Source organism: Lingula anatina, chromosome 2 (genome assembly GCF_051362555.1).
Source record: "Lingula anatina isolate TDL-2025a chromosome 2, LinAna3.0, whole genome shotgun sequence".
NCBI lineage: Eukaryota > Metazoa > Brachiopoda > Lingulata > Lingulida > Lingulidae > Lingula > Lingula anatina.
This window is the reverse complement of record NC_141768.1, coordinates 22,111,815-22,125,280: the sequence shown is the minus strand read 5'-3', so window position 1 is coordinate 22,125,280 and position 13,466 is coordinate 22,111,815. Positions and strand designations below refer to the sequence as shown.

The 13,466-nt window shown below is 35.7% G+C and overlaps 1 protein-coding gene across 2 annotated transcripts in view; it reads left to right on the top strand.

Annotated features, from left to right (window-relative positions):
• The window catches only part of LOC106169922 (transmembrane protein 94-like), a 19,123-nt gene extending 5,657 nt beyond the window's left edge, over window positions 1-13,466 (top strand). The window contains exons 3-29 of one of the 2 annotated variants that reach the window (XM_087004038.1): window positions 1,281-1,414; window positions 1,621-1,820; window positions 2,346-2,500; window positions 2,770-2,875; window positions 3,145-3,231; window positions 3,551-3,670; window positions 4,053-4,220; window positions 4,587-4,767; window positions 5,104-5,156; window positions 5,449-5,514; window positions 5,713-5,834; window positions 6,075-6,168; window positions 6,331-6,439; window positions 6,627-6,729; window positions 7,031-7,201; window positions 7,604-7,784; window positions 7,961-8,044; window positions 8,218-8,886; window positions 9,142-9,241; window positions 9,467-9,575; window positions 9,817-9,991; window positions 10,308-10,553; window positions 10,759-10,904; window positions 11,143-11,246; window positions 11,417-11,510; window positions 11,717-11,878; window positions 12,136-13,466. In XM_087004038.1, the coding sequence (XP_086860164.1) occupies window positions 1,281-1,414; window positions 1,621-1,820; window positions 2,346-2,500; window positions 2,770-2,875; window positions 3,145-3,231; window positions 3,551-3,670; window positions 4,053-4,220; window positions 4,587-4,767; window positions 5,104-5,156; window positions 5,449-5,514; window positions 5,713-5,834; window positions 6,075-6,168; window positions 6,331-6,439; window positions 6,627-6,729; window positions 7,031-7,201; window positions 7,604-7,784; window positions 7,961-8,044; window positions 8,218-8,886; window positions 9,142-9,241; window positions 9,467-9,575; window positions 9,817-9,991; window positions 10,308-10,553; window positions 10,759-10,904; window positions 11,143-11,246; window positions 11,417-11,510; window positions 11,717-11,878; window positions 12,136-12,208 (4,012 nt within the window). In that variant the 3' untranslated portion in view covers window positions 12,209-13,466. Of the gene's footprint in view, window positions 1-1,277; window positions 1,415-1,620; window positions 1,821-2,345; window positions 2,501-2,769; window positions 2,876-3,144; window positions 3,232-3,550; window positions 3,671-4,052; window positions 4,221-4,586; window positions 4,768-5,103; window positions 5,157-5,448; window positions 5,515-5,712; window positions 5,835-6,074; window positions 6,169-6,330; window positions 6,440-6,626; window positions 6,730-7,030; window positions 7,202-7,603; window positions 7,785-7,960; window positions 8,045-8,217; window positions 8,887-9,141; window positions 9,242-9,466; window positions 9,576-9,816; window positions 9,992-10,307; window positions 10,554-10,758; window positions 10,905-11,142; window positions 11,247-11,416; window positions 11,511-11,716; window positions 11,879-12,135 lie in introns of both variants that reach the window. The other variant, XM_087004037.1, reaches the window with a different exon arrangement.

The following is a 13,466-nucleotide window of genomic DNA, read 5'->3' as shown; positions in this document are numbered from 1 at the left end:
CATTTTAAAGTAATAAAGAAAATGCCTGATACTGTAAGTGACACCCAGACAAAAATGCCATCTGTTGATTCCTGATATAATTAAGTAAACAACATAATAACTAATAGGACATAAGAGATTAATATACACTGAGCAATCTTCAACATCTGATTATCCTGACCACATGACTCTCACAGTTCTTGCCTGGTTTAATAACATGTCTGTCATGCTCTAAAATAAATAAAAAATAACTCACTTAGTTTTCTGAAATATATATCATTATGTGATAAACGTTGTTGTAAAACACCAACTCTAATTTCTACCTTACTTGCAATTATCATAACTGATCACCCGGCATGGAATGTTACAAATGCAACTGAACATTGTGTATACTTAATAGTTGTGGAAAGGTTCACCAGTATTTCATAATCAGGTACACGTTATATGGAGACAGGAATGGTATAAGCAAATTTGTCTGATATAGTTACCGTAAAAGACTATTAATCACAAGTACTAGGGCTGTATTACATTAATAAACCATGGTGTCCTGTAAACTACACACAAAACTTACTTATTAATATGCCCCGTTGATGATACGGTCTATACGGTGATGCCATGAAGCCAGTGACGTGTCGGGTGCGAGTTGCCTGCAGTTGGTCCCTTTCTTTCTAAAAAATACTGCAACCTGATCTGTACTTTAAATATGTCGGCACTTACAGGTAGTCCTTTTAATCTAATCAAGCCCAACTTCTCTTTCTTCACTTCACCTCTCTCGCCAGTCGTGTCCGTCATCCATGATCCTTTTCCTGGTTTTCTCGCTTAACTTTAACTGCAATGCACCCTACGACACAACATTAGCAATTCGCCATTGCGTTGCTCTATCTCAAATTACATGACAACACCAAATTTTACTCAATGCAATCCTATAACATAGACTTGTGCCCGACCGCGAGAGAAGTTTCAATGGCAGATTTTAACCCCACCTCTCGTGAAATCTCGCTCCAATCCAGGTCTCGTTTGACGTCATCTGCTGTGCAGATGTTCAAAATAGGCTATCCCGGACATTCCCTATTATCTGTAGCAAATTGGCCATAGTAGCTAAGGATGAAAATTTTTTTTTCTAGTCTTATTGTATACATGTACATGACCTGGCAGAAATATCATCTTCATCATATTGATAGGGCATTACTGTAGGCTTCATATATTTCATCTTTAACAGTTGATCAGGTTATTATCAGATTTTTATCACTTTCCATTGATATTTCTAAAAATATTTTAATTCAAAATTTCAATTGCAGTAGTCCCTGGTTAGCTGTAGAAGCCCTGGTGGTGCTGGTGTTTTTAGCTATCAATTTGTACTACACTGGATATAATTCCAAACTCAGGACATGTGAACTAATTGATCATGCCAGACAGGCGCTGGACAAATTAAAAGGTGAATTCAGTTGTTGACAATATGATTTTTGATTAAAAAAACTTCATAACAGGGTTGTAGAAGTGAGGAGTATAGCCTTGAATGTTGATTTAAAAAAAAAATATTAATGAAAGCATGCTGCACCTAGGATAAACACAGTGTTCATTCCATTTTTTCTTCTACTGCTTTTTTTTTTAGTAGTAATCGTGACATAAACCTTGTTTCAGTTTGTATCCGCACTTGTACCTGGACGCCGTCTAACTACCTCTTGCTGCAGTGTCCACTATCCCCTTCAGTGTCTGTACAGTGGACATACAGGGACAATGAGGTCATTAACCTGCCAACTACCCTGCTGATAGAGGGCGACATCATCATAATGAGACCAGGGCAGAAAGCACCTGCTAGGTGCAGATGCTTGCTGGCAGAGGTAGTAGAGCTTATGGGATAAATGTTAGTTTAAGCCCATTGAAGAATTACAACAATATGTCTGCACTTCAGTTATTTTAGGAAAAGGTTTAAAGAGATTAGATCCCTGTAGACAGTATGTTCCCTCTGTTCTCCTGTTCACCCCCATGTTCACTGATTGGCATGTCACTATCAGGGAGGGGGCGGGTCAATACACTTGTTAAATACACTAAGTTTTGCCTAATGAGATGACAGAGAATAGTTGTACCATGAAGAGCTGACCTATCATTACTGCATTAATAGTGAAGGTGCAGCAAGTAGGTCAAATACAGGGGCAGATTGAGGTCGACTCCTGGGTCTTCCAGAAAACCGTCAGATTTTCAAGTTTACATTGACAGGTATCTGATTTCTTCTGTCGGAAGACAGTCAAAATGAGGATGGATCATCAAAGATAATTTGGAAGACTGTCAGAAAATATCTCTGGATCTGCCCCTGAAATAACCAGTTGATGGCTTTTGTTGTATTTGAATATATCCTGTTGTTCTAGGTGGATAACCAGACTCAGGAGGAGTTGAGTGGGGGTGAAATGTTTGCCCCAGAGGTTGACAGTCAGAGAGAACACACAGATCAGCCTTGCTACCAGAAACCATTGAAATCTAAACCTTACGTCCTACTGGAGACACCTTTTGTGAAAAATCTCAGGTAGAGAAGAGAAATTGTTTATATATAGCTTATTATCATAGTAATTCGATGGAAAAAATTTAATATATCTAGAAAATTATTAATAGAATCAGTCCAGCTATCATACCCATTACAATTTTCACCATAATTTATTTTTGCTAATATTCACGAAGCGTCCATTTCAAATGGTATGCAGTATCTGTTACAATTACTGTTAAATATATTAATCTGATGTTTGATACATTATATTTAATCAATTATAACTTAACTTGGTGTTTGACTCATTCCAGGACAATACTAGAGAAAGGTGGCAATCGTCCTGTCAGTATTATAGATAATGAGCAATACGCACTGGGGACCTTGTGTGTACTGAGGATTCTACTGCCTACAGTATTTGTGAGTACTGCTCTGTAATGCTGAATAATAAATCAGCCTTGAACTGGAATAAACTGATATACATGAACTTATTCATCTAGCAAAATTTAAGTGTGCAAAATGTTAGATATCATATGGAGGTTTTGGACATCTTTAATAATATTATGCAATTTTGAAATCTATAGACAATTCTACCAAAAATCATTTTACAACTCAAGACTCAGAATCATGTCAAACGGCTGTTTTACAGGAGTCCTGACAGTTTTTCTTCTTGCTCTTTGTTATTTTAGCTTATCCTCCTTATTACAAATATTCTGAGGATTGTATTGTTGGAGGAAAGTGCTGGGCATTGGACAGAAATGGTCATTGTCTTACAGGTCAGTTAATATGTTAAAGTATAACCTGTATAAGGAAGTGGTAAATATCAAGTGAGAAAAAAACATGGGTTGATTTTGTTCAAAAACTTCATTTATGTTTATAAGAACTTTTTTGAAATCTGTTTTGCTTAGCCGTTTGGTTAAAATAAGGGTCATTCTCTATATTCAGTTTGTATATATTTCTGCTTTACTTTATTCTTGACACAATAGTGGGCGTATAAGTACAGTAAAAAATATGGATTCTGATATAGATTCGACATAATTTTTAAACCTTATAATGTAATGGACCAGTTAACTTAAGTATATATTCTTCACCAAGGTCCATGCCACGTGGCCATTTCTCCCAGTGTTGTTCCCCCTCCTGTGGTACATGCTGAACCTGCTGGGACACGCCAGAATATTGGCAGTCTTTGATGAAGGCAAGGGGCAGCAGTATGAGGTAAACTTAGGTGATATTTTCCATGAATAATAGCATACATGTAGCCTGTCTTGTTAGCACTGGTCCTAGCTAAATGTCAGTAAAATTGAAACAAAACCAGTGAAATTGTATAAATTTTTATTAATTACTAGACACCACTTCTGTTTTGGTTCAGTTTATCCTTAGACCCTGGTGTCTCAAGGGGCCACTACGTAGCTTTAAAGGCTTCAAATCTTTTGGAATCTGTTAATCTAAAGGAGTGGTAGTAAGAAAAACTGAATAGGATTTAAATTGGAGTATAATAAATATGGTAAAATGGTTCAATCTGCGAAAAAGCAGTGACAATGATTTGATCTACATTTACTAACTAAAGTTTGTAATAATTAATGGTACTTGTTTACAGTATTCAGATTTAGATCGCTTCAGTGTTGAAACAAACATCTCTGAGGATGAGATAGTGGTCCACTATGAATGGAGACAGGTTTGGAGGCACTTCTTGGAGCTTCTGAAGGGACCCAGCATTTCCTTACCCAGAACAGCAAATAGTGTACATGCCCTAGGAAATATCAATGTGAGCAATTGAGTAACCTTCTCTGTATAGGAGATGTTTTATCAGTAATGCTAGCTTTGTCCTTATACCTATTTATTCCTGTATTTATGATATGAATGTTTATATGTGTTGTACATTATCACCACTTCTGTTAATGATAATCCATTCTGAAAATTCTGTTGGTGCATGATTATTCATATTTTAAATCATTAATCAAGTATTTCATCCGAAAAAGTCTGTTTATTATTTATTTTCCCTTGCCCTTGTTTGTTATTTGAACCACATACACTTATTATTATTGTCTTTTTAATCTGCATTTATTCAATATAAATACTGGTAGAAATGAAAGTAGGTATTGACAAATGATATCTATTGCTGTAATTCCAGTCCCTGTGTTGTATAGACAAGAAGGGTATCCTATCCTGGCCAAACCCCACAGCTGAGAAAGTGTTCTTCTTTTCAAGTGGAACACAGTGCAAGCATGCAGGGAAGAAGGGTAAGGTGGAGGCAGAACTGGAAAAGGCTCAGAAAGATGCTGCAGAAGAAGAGGAAGAGAACGTGGACCAGGGTATGTGTGTTTGTTTGTTTGTTTGTTTGTTTGTTTGATTCAAATACCACCCTTCATAATATATAAATATGAGTGAATAGATAAGAATATTTAAGAGCAACTTGATGAGGAAAATTTTAATTGCAATTGATGCTTTTTCAAAATCTGTTATGGCAATTACACATTGAATTGGAATAATACTGCTTCATTAGCAAAATTAGTGTTGCATATCTTGTGTTACTATATCCATAAATGTTAAAAGATGTTGAAATATCAGGTTAATGAGGTATTAAAATTTTGAAAAAGAAAGAGGTTAAGGTCAATCTTTTATGACTGATAAGTTTGTTTGGATTCCAGCCCTTACTCCTGACTATCATATAGAAGTTTTAGACCTCACACATGATGCTAAGGTTGGTGTCCATTGGGCAGTGAACTCAGATGTTCTTGATTGGCAGACTTCTTTTATTTACATAATAAGGCAGAATCCATGTTATATATTTCTGTTTACACATCAGTTTTTGTTTTTACCAAAATATATTGTTTTGCTTAGTTATATGGCAAAGGTTGGTGTACCAAAGAATTAGTTTTGTACAAGAGGGTACAATAATGTGTTAAATGTGTTTACTTTAAAGTGTAGAGGAAATTTTGTCCAAATATTATTATTGAAAAATTTGCAAGATAAGATCATTCTTTATCTCCCAGGATGCATTTGGGCTCCAGTTTGATGACCCAGCCTGGAAGAAATATCTGAATTCATTGAAACCACTGGTATGTAACACAGTCACCTGTACATTGAAATGTTGAGTTTATTTTATATTGAGCTTTTATTTGAGATGATATATCTCACTAAGATAACAATATGTATCTGTAATTGAAATGAATATCAATAATTTGAGTCATTAGAAAGTAGGTGAAATATATAATTCGGAAATGATTTCTGAATCAGTTTTTGTATTTATCGTTCAGGGTTTGAATATACTGTTGAATACGTGCAATAAATCCACTGTGAATGCGTACCAGACTTTCACAGACCACATAGGGGTGGCAGCACTTAAAAATGAGGACACCGTGGCAGTAGTTAACAGAAGGTAAACTAACAATTTTATAAAATCACTAACCAAGATTAAGATATTTGATATTAATAAAATCGATATATATTTTTTGCCAAATTTTGTGTCTTTATTAAATCTTAAATTGTTTTAAGGCTGTCTGGTGCTTTCTTTGAAGAGTATGTGTGTGTGTCCTTAATGTAAATGAATTTAAATTGTAGTATAAGATTGGATTGTAATTATCTGATCATTACACAAAATGCACCATTTTTGTTTCAGGTGTCTGTGTGAGTTAGCACGACAGATAGGGTTTACACACAAGGCAATGGAGATATTTCAAAAACAGTTGGAGTTTGGGATGTACAAGCATGTGGTAAGGCACGAGCAAATATTGGTAAAATTACAAAAAGTAATAAAAGATTTGAATTTATCATACATATTTATGTACATTGGTCATCTTTTGTTTGCAGCTGTCTGTCTGTATTTGGTCCGTAATGTAATGAAAGATATTCATAGATTATAATTTCCTTTTCAGCCACTGGAAGTGAGAGCAAAAGAAAAGTTGCAAAGAAATAAAAGTTTAGTTATTCACAAGATTCCCATGCCTAATATGATGTCTGTTGTTGTTCAAGAAACCAAAACAGGTACTTGTAACTTAGAGTAAAATAAATTCAATTTTCAGCTTGATCTTTTATAACACTTACTAAGAAAAACAAAAGAAAAATCTGAAGAGGCTCTGTTTTTCACCGCATGCTTAATATGTAATACAAAGCCAATAAAATATTGTCAGTGTATTGTCAGTGTTCAGTTATGACATATTGTCCATACCAGGAGCCACGCAGCTGATGTCCCAGGGCACGGCTGATATCTTGCTGGAGTCCTGCACAGAGTTCTGGGATGGTCAAGATATCTGCCCTCTCACCGATACTGACAGGTACATGAATGATAAATAAATTGTGAATAGCCTGATAGATATATATATATATATATATATATAGATAGAGTCAGATTGAAGTGGAAAATTCAGTGTTTTCAGTTCCTGGATTGGAAGGTTTCCTTATGACAAGATAGAAATTATCCTGATTTTCTCATTTTTTTATTTTCATATAGTGAGAGATTGCAGTGGCAAATTTAATGTGTAGACTTCCTGGAATGGATGGTTTCTTCAGGACAAGATAGAAATTGTCGCTCTTTTCTCATTTTACCCACATATTCATTTTCACTCCACATTCTAGGAAGAAGATTCTTGATTTCTACAACCGTACTAGCATGGCATCCTATTGCACTGCTTTCTCATATCGCCCAATCACACATCACATCAGTGACAGCATGGGGTGCCTGTTTATAGAGCTCCCTGAAGACTGCAGCCACCTTTACCCTCTGGCTAGAAGTCCTACACCCACGAGGTAAACTATGATTATCAGCAGTTCTTACACAAATATTTCTATTGTTGCACTTTGGGTCTACATACAGCAATCTATTCAGATATCAACTTAAGTACAACATTTAAAGACAGACTTCCATGGTGCATGGTGGGTAGTTTCTGGTCACTTATAAGATAGATATGCAAAAGCTACTTTACATGTTTTTTGTTCAATTATTTTACCATAGAACTTACACATTTTCATCCTCTACAGTATAAAAATTGATGTCATTGATAAAGTGTTGTTTGTTTGCCCAGCTTCCATCTTTACCCTTGTAGTAATGGTTTTGTTGCAGAAAGATGTTTTTGTAAAGTAATGATAGACCATTTGTCAGGTAAAATCCAAGTTGGTAACTAATTTTTCATTTCTCTTCTATTACCCCAGGTCATGGGACGTGGAGTCACTGGACAGCCGCCTGCTGAAGGGCACCCATCTCTCCATCAGTGTGGACTCCCTGTACAGTGAGTCTAGCTCAGCCTCCATTAAGGATGCTGTGGATCTCTTCAAGGCTCAGTGCAATCAGATTTTTATTGGAATGGTCACCATGCAGTACCAGGCCAGACTGGTATGTGGACTGTCTTGAAAAATGCCCTCTGCTGGACTCTATAATTCAAGTGAATGAAATATAAAAACTTGTGTTAAGGGTCAAATTTTATATTTGTTATCAACAGAGAACATAATTTTGTTACTGTATTAAATATAAGTAAGAATTTTGAAAAGGTTTCCGTTTTTGCCTTGCAGGATGTTGTGAAATTAATTGAAAATCTGGAGACAGCATGCATCAGATTTGTGCATTTTTCAGAGGAAAATGAATTGAGAAGTAGAGTAAGTATCAGTCTTATTCTTTCATCAAACAATATATGCAACATTAGTTTTTTCTTAATGTTCACAGATAATTTGGGGATGCAGTGCTTCAAAGATTACAAGTGACTTTTGAAGGAGCCAAGATGGAAAATAAAATGTATTTATGTACATTAGTGTGTCTATTTTATTATCAGGTGTTCTCAGAGAAGATGGGATTGGAGGCTGGGTGGAACTGTCATATCTCTCTCCTCAGTGGTGACTACACAGAAAGCACCAGTCAGCCAGACTCCAATACCAGCAACCAGTCACACAGGACATCAAAGATCTCTAGTCACGTCTCTGTAGACACTCTGAACAGAAGTTCACGGTCACGAGATAAATCTCGCCGCCACAGTGCACCCTCACTGATACACATAGAAGACCCACAGGTGCGGTTCTCAATGCAGCCCTCTGAGGAAAACTGCAACAGTATTAGATCAGACGATACAGTGCAGACTGTAGTTGTCAATCAAGTCATCCACCAATCAGGACAGTCGTCTCAGGCAGTTAACCAATCAGTCCAAATGTCTCAAAATGATGAACTAGATGGAGCAGTGTGCAACATTGATGGAGTACAGGTTGAAGAGGTGAAAATTCAGGAGACACCAAGATCGCATTTTACCTCAGATGAAACTCCATACACCAACTTTACCTCTAATGTCAGTCCAGAGGGATATTTTCAGCCAGACATCCATATAGCCTACCAGTCAGATTTGTCGCCAGCAGAGGAACAGGAGATGGTGGAAATAGCAGCACACTATGGCAGTCACAGGACATCTAACACTGATGATACTATGTCTGGGGGGTTTGATATGTCTAACAGGGTAAGTTCACAAGGGACTTAGACTGATAATATCACATGTATAGGCGGGGGGTATATCTAACAGGATAAGTTCATGAGAGACTAACAAATTATTAACACAATGATGTGTTAGAGCAGGGGTAATGTGTAAACAGATATAAAGAGATTATTTAAATAGATTTTAATGGAAAAAATATGGCACAAAATTGAACTGGTTTTAATTGGAAGAAGTAAGGAATATTTAAGAAGAAGTAAATGAAAGAATTTCTTTTTGTAGGCCAAGCTTCCCAAGGGAATAGAGAACATCCGGCCCCACTTAGAGCATGTAGACAATGTGCCTTTGCTGGTGTCACTGTTCACTGACTGTACCAAGGGAAGTAAGTACATTGAAATCACAACACCATTTGAGACTAAATGACATCAAGAATAACATGTACATTATTTAAAGTTTTTCACCAGCCTGACCTGGTGAAAATGTACAGAGATAAATATTAATAATGGCACGACTGTTTTATCATCTAAAGATCATGACAAAAAATTTTAATAATAATTCAGTCCATATTTATCTGTATTAAATTGTCGTGTTTTTTGTATACTTCCAGCCACCAGAGAGATGATCCAGATAATGCAGGAATATGGGGAGGTGGTTTGCTGTATAGGGAGCACTGCTTGTATACAGAATACAGCTTCTTTTATCCAAGCTGATGCAAGGTAGACTCTCTCTCTCTCTCTCTCTCTCTCTCTCTCTCTCTCTCTCTCTCTCTCTCTCTCTCTCTCTCTCTCTCTCATTAATGCAAAATCAATAAATTGTATTAATATGTAACAAAACAAACATTACTGATCTATTTCATTTTATAATTGATGTTTTCTATCCTCCTTTCATTTTATTATTTTTGTGTTTAATGTTAAATTTGTATTGATCATTATCATATTTCGTGGTTTGTCTCCCTAGTATTGGCCTAGAGCCTCAGTACCCACAGCTGTGTATGAAGCAGTCTGTGATGACTGAGCCATGGGAGGAAGAAGAACTCTCTCCAATGGATATCAACAGGCTGCTGAACAGTCTGGGTTGTTCTTTGGTGTTCTTTAGGTCTGACAATATCAGCCTCACACAGCTTATTGCAGAGGTGAGACAGCTGCGTCAATAATCACTTTTGTATTTTTATTAATAGAAAAATACCTTTTAAATAATAATTTGTGGTCAACTGATAGAGCATTTTATAAATAGTATTTTATATTTTTTATGTACAGACAGATGTTTTGTGTACTACCATTACAAATGCTCTAAAAGGAATACTGTGTAACTTATTATTTTGTAACTTACAAGAAAGATTGACATACAGCTCAAATTGGCAAACCAGCTTGATTGGGTTACTTTTCTTTCTTGTTGTCTGTACACTTTATAGCTTTGCTGCCTTGTTTATTATTTTTGTTCTATTCCAGGCCAGACACCACTGTGTAGCAATGAGGAACTCTTTCCTCTGCCTCCTGTCCTATCATCTGTCCATATCTCTCATCCAGCTCTTGGCAGCCATATTTCTCCTGCCTCCAGTGCTAGCCAGCCGTCACCTTCTGTGGCTCCTCCTAGTGGTGGCCCCTAGCCTCAGTTTAGTACACTTTGGAAACCCATTAGACCCGCACATCATGACCCTGGCCTCGGGCAAGAATGAAGACTACTTGACCAAAGATGTATGTATCAGTGCTTAATACACATGATCAAGAAGACTGCTTTGATGGTTTTCTCAAATCTGCATTGAGAATGAAGTAAGCCATTGAAAAAAATTAATCAGGCAGTCATTTTTTATTTTAAAATTTAAGTACGTAATACTCGCATGCATTGGCTCAGTTAAAGCCATTTCACAAATTTCAACAATTTTTTTTGTCGCATTTTCAGGTGATTGTCCAGTACATCGTATATTTTATTCTAAGATTTGTCCCATCTTTGCTGATAATATTGTTATGCTTTGGATTCTCCTTGTATGGACTGTGTGTTAAGAACACTGGCATGGCTGAGGCTTGTCATGCCTGTTTTGGAAATATGTGAGTAGTTTTCCATCATTTTGTGGAACACTGATTATTCTTGATAAATGAGTTTTATATCCTTTTTGGAAGCACTGCCAAACAGAAGACTTTTACTGTCATGTTGATATTCTCATGTGAAATTTTCTTTACATAAAAGTATTGACTTGAAAATTGCACTGATTTCTTAGATTTCTTGCAGTTATTTTTTCGTGTTGGAAAGAACTGAAAGAATAAATCTTTTCCCATGCTTCCTCAGGCAATATAGCACCCCTGGTGATTGGCGTGGCTGGTCCACACAATATCACAGTGGCTTAGTGTTGGCACAGAATATTCTACTAAGTCAATTCGTACTTTACACAGGTTAGTTAATACAAAATGATTAATCAAATGTTAACAATTTTAACTGCAACTGAGATAAAAGGATTTTTTTTAAAGTTCCAAGATGTAGTTTTTACTCCTGTAGCCAACTGTTTCATTAGGTTCGACATGAGAAAAAAAACCTTTATTGAAGACATGTTTTACTATTGCAGTTTTGAGCTCGGTCAGTTCAGTGCACAGATATTACCATCTGTGGAGGAGAGCTCCCTGCACCAACAAACTGTGGTGTGTTGTAGCTCCAGCCATGTAAGTGATATGGATCACCGATGGTTTATTAATCCTGTGACTGTTCAATTTTAATTACTTATTAAGCAGAAGAAGTTTTCACTGTATGCATTATAACAACATGTGAAAAGTAGTTGATGAAGTAGTTCTTGTAAGACATTGGATTTAAGGATAATTCTACTGAGATGTTCATAATGCTTTTTGAGGCTTTCCTTATGTTGTTGTAGCTTGGTTCTCCAAGTAATCTACAGTATCTGTGATGTCCACGTATACAGAGAGGAAGAGAGTGCACTGCTTGCAGACATTCCTGTGGTCACCTGGGTGGTGGCAGTCATCTGGCCTCTGCTGTTATTACCACTACTAGAGATGGTCAAGATGCATGAAATCAAGTAAAGTAGCAACAGTACCTGTTATGTCTTAGAATCATCGACTTGATACAAAAATAGAAATAACTTCAAATTTGATGGACAATAATGACACTTTGCTTACGCCAAAGAAGTATTCTCTTTTTAAAATTGCTAGTTTTTTTTTTTTTTTTTTTTTGAAATAAAGTAGATATAATTTGATATGAGTGATAGGATTACAATATATTTTTCTGGTCTTTTTGTATATATAATGATCATTATTAATTTGGCTTTTTTACTAGGCTTGCCGTGAGGTATCAGAAGAGGGCAAGGCTGAACTTTGGTACCAAACTCGGAATGAACTCGCCATTTTGAGACTATGCTGAAGATTGTTGCATAGTGGCAGTGACAGATTGTACTCAACTCTGATTGAAAAGCATAATTGCAGTACTTATACTTCTCTCACACCTAATACTGTGACTCAAAAATAACAAGAAGTACGATTTCTTTTTTGTAATGGGAGACAAAAATATATTTATTTAGAAGGTAAATAGCTGAAAATCTATTTGATTCAGGTGAAGAGCTGAAAATCTTTTTGATTCAAAGCTTCATTTGGACCATTAAATCCTGCCGTAAACTCATTAGTTTATCATGAATATTAACAACTTCAACTGCTATTTATTGATGTATCTTAATGTAAGTACTGGTTAAATGGTTTTCATGTCATCACATTGTGTGGCATTTTACAGCTGTAGTTTCATGAAGAAATAACAGCTTTATTGGATAACTGTTCCCCTCAAAATGAAGTAGCTAAGATATTTTTTCACAAATCCTGATAGAAAAAAATGTTTGTATCTCACTTGGCATCAATCTTTCCTGTTGTTGTATATGTGCTCATACCAAAGGTGTTACTATTGTTTGTGAAAGGATTTATTTTATGCACCACATATTATCAGAGAGGGTTTATGGCATTTGACAAAAAAAAATGTTGATGTTTTGCCCAGAGGTAGTTGATGTGGTTTATAAAACCACATTATTATTGAGCACTGATTGTTATTATTCTGCTCTGTTTATTTTGTTATATCATTCATAGGATATTGTTTATAATTAAAAGGAATTCCCACTCAAAAGTGTGTAGTCAGAAAAATACAATCAGATAAGTAGTAATAAAGTCATAGGTGTAACTATAGCCAAAGATGTATCCAAATGTCCAGTGAACATGCCATATAATGGCCTCACATAAATTGGACATTTGCCTGTAACATACTGAATCTGAAAGTCAGTCCTGAAAAATAAAACAGCGTTATGGTGTGACAGGCTGCATTTAAATAAACCATTTCCCAGCAAATATGTTATATACAGTATGTACAGATGGATTTTACGAAGTGCAAGCAATAGAACTGGTATAGTGAACCTTCACATTCTTCATATATAAGTGATATACATGATTAAAGAAGTATACATTATTTATACTAATCACAATATGATAAGATACAATAAGTTTTTATACATTTTTATTGATGGATGTAAAATTATTGTTATATGAACTGTGTTGTTTGCAGTTCTGTTTTAGCACCACAATCAATTTTGTGCAATTGTATTTTTGTTGATGTATTTAATTTAAAAAAACAAA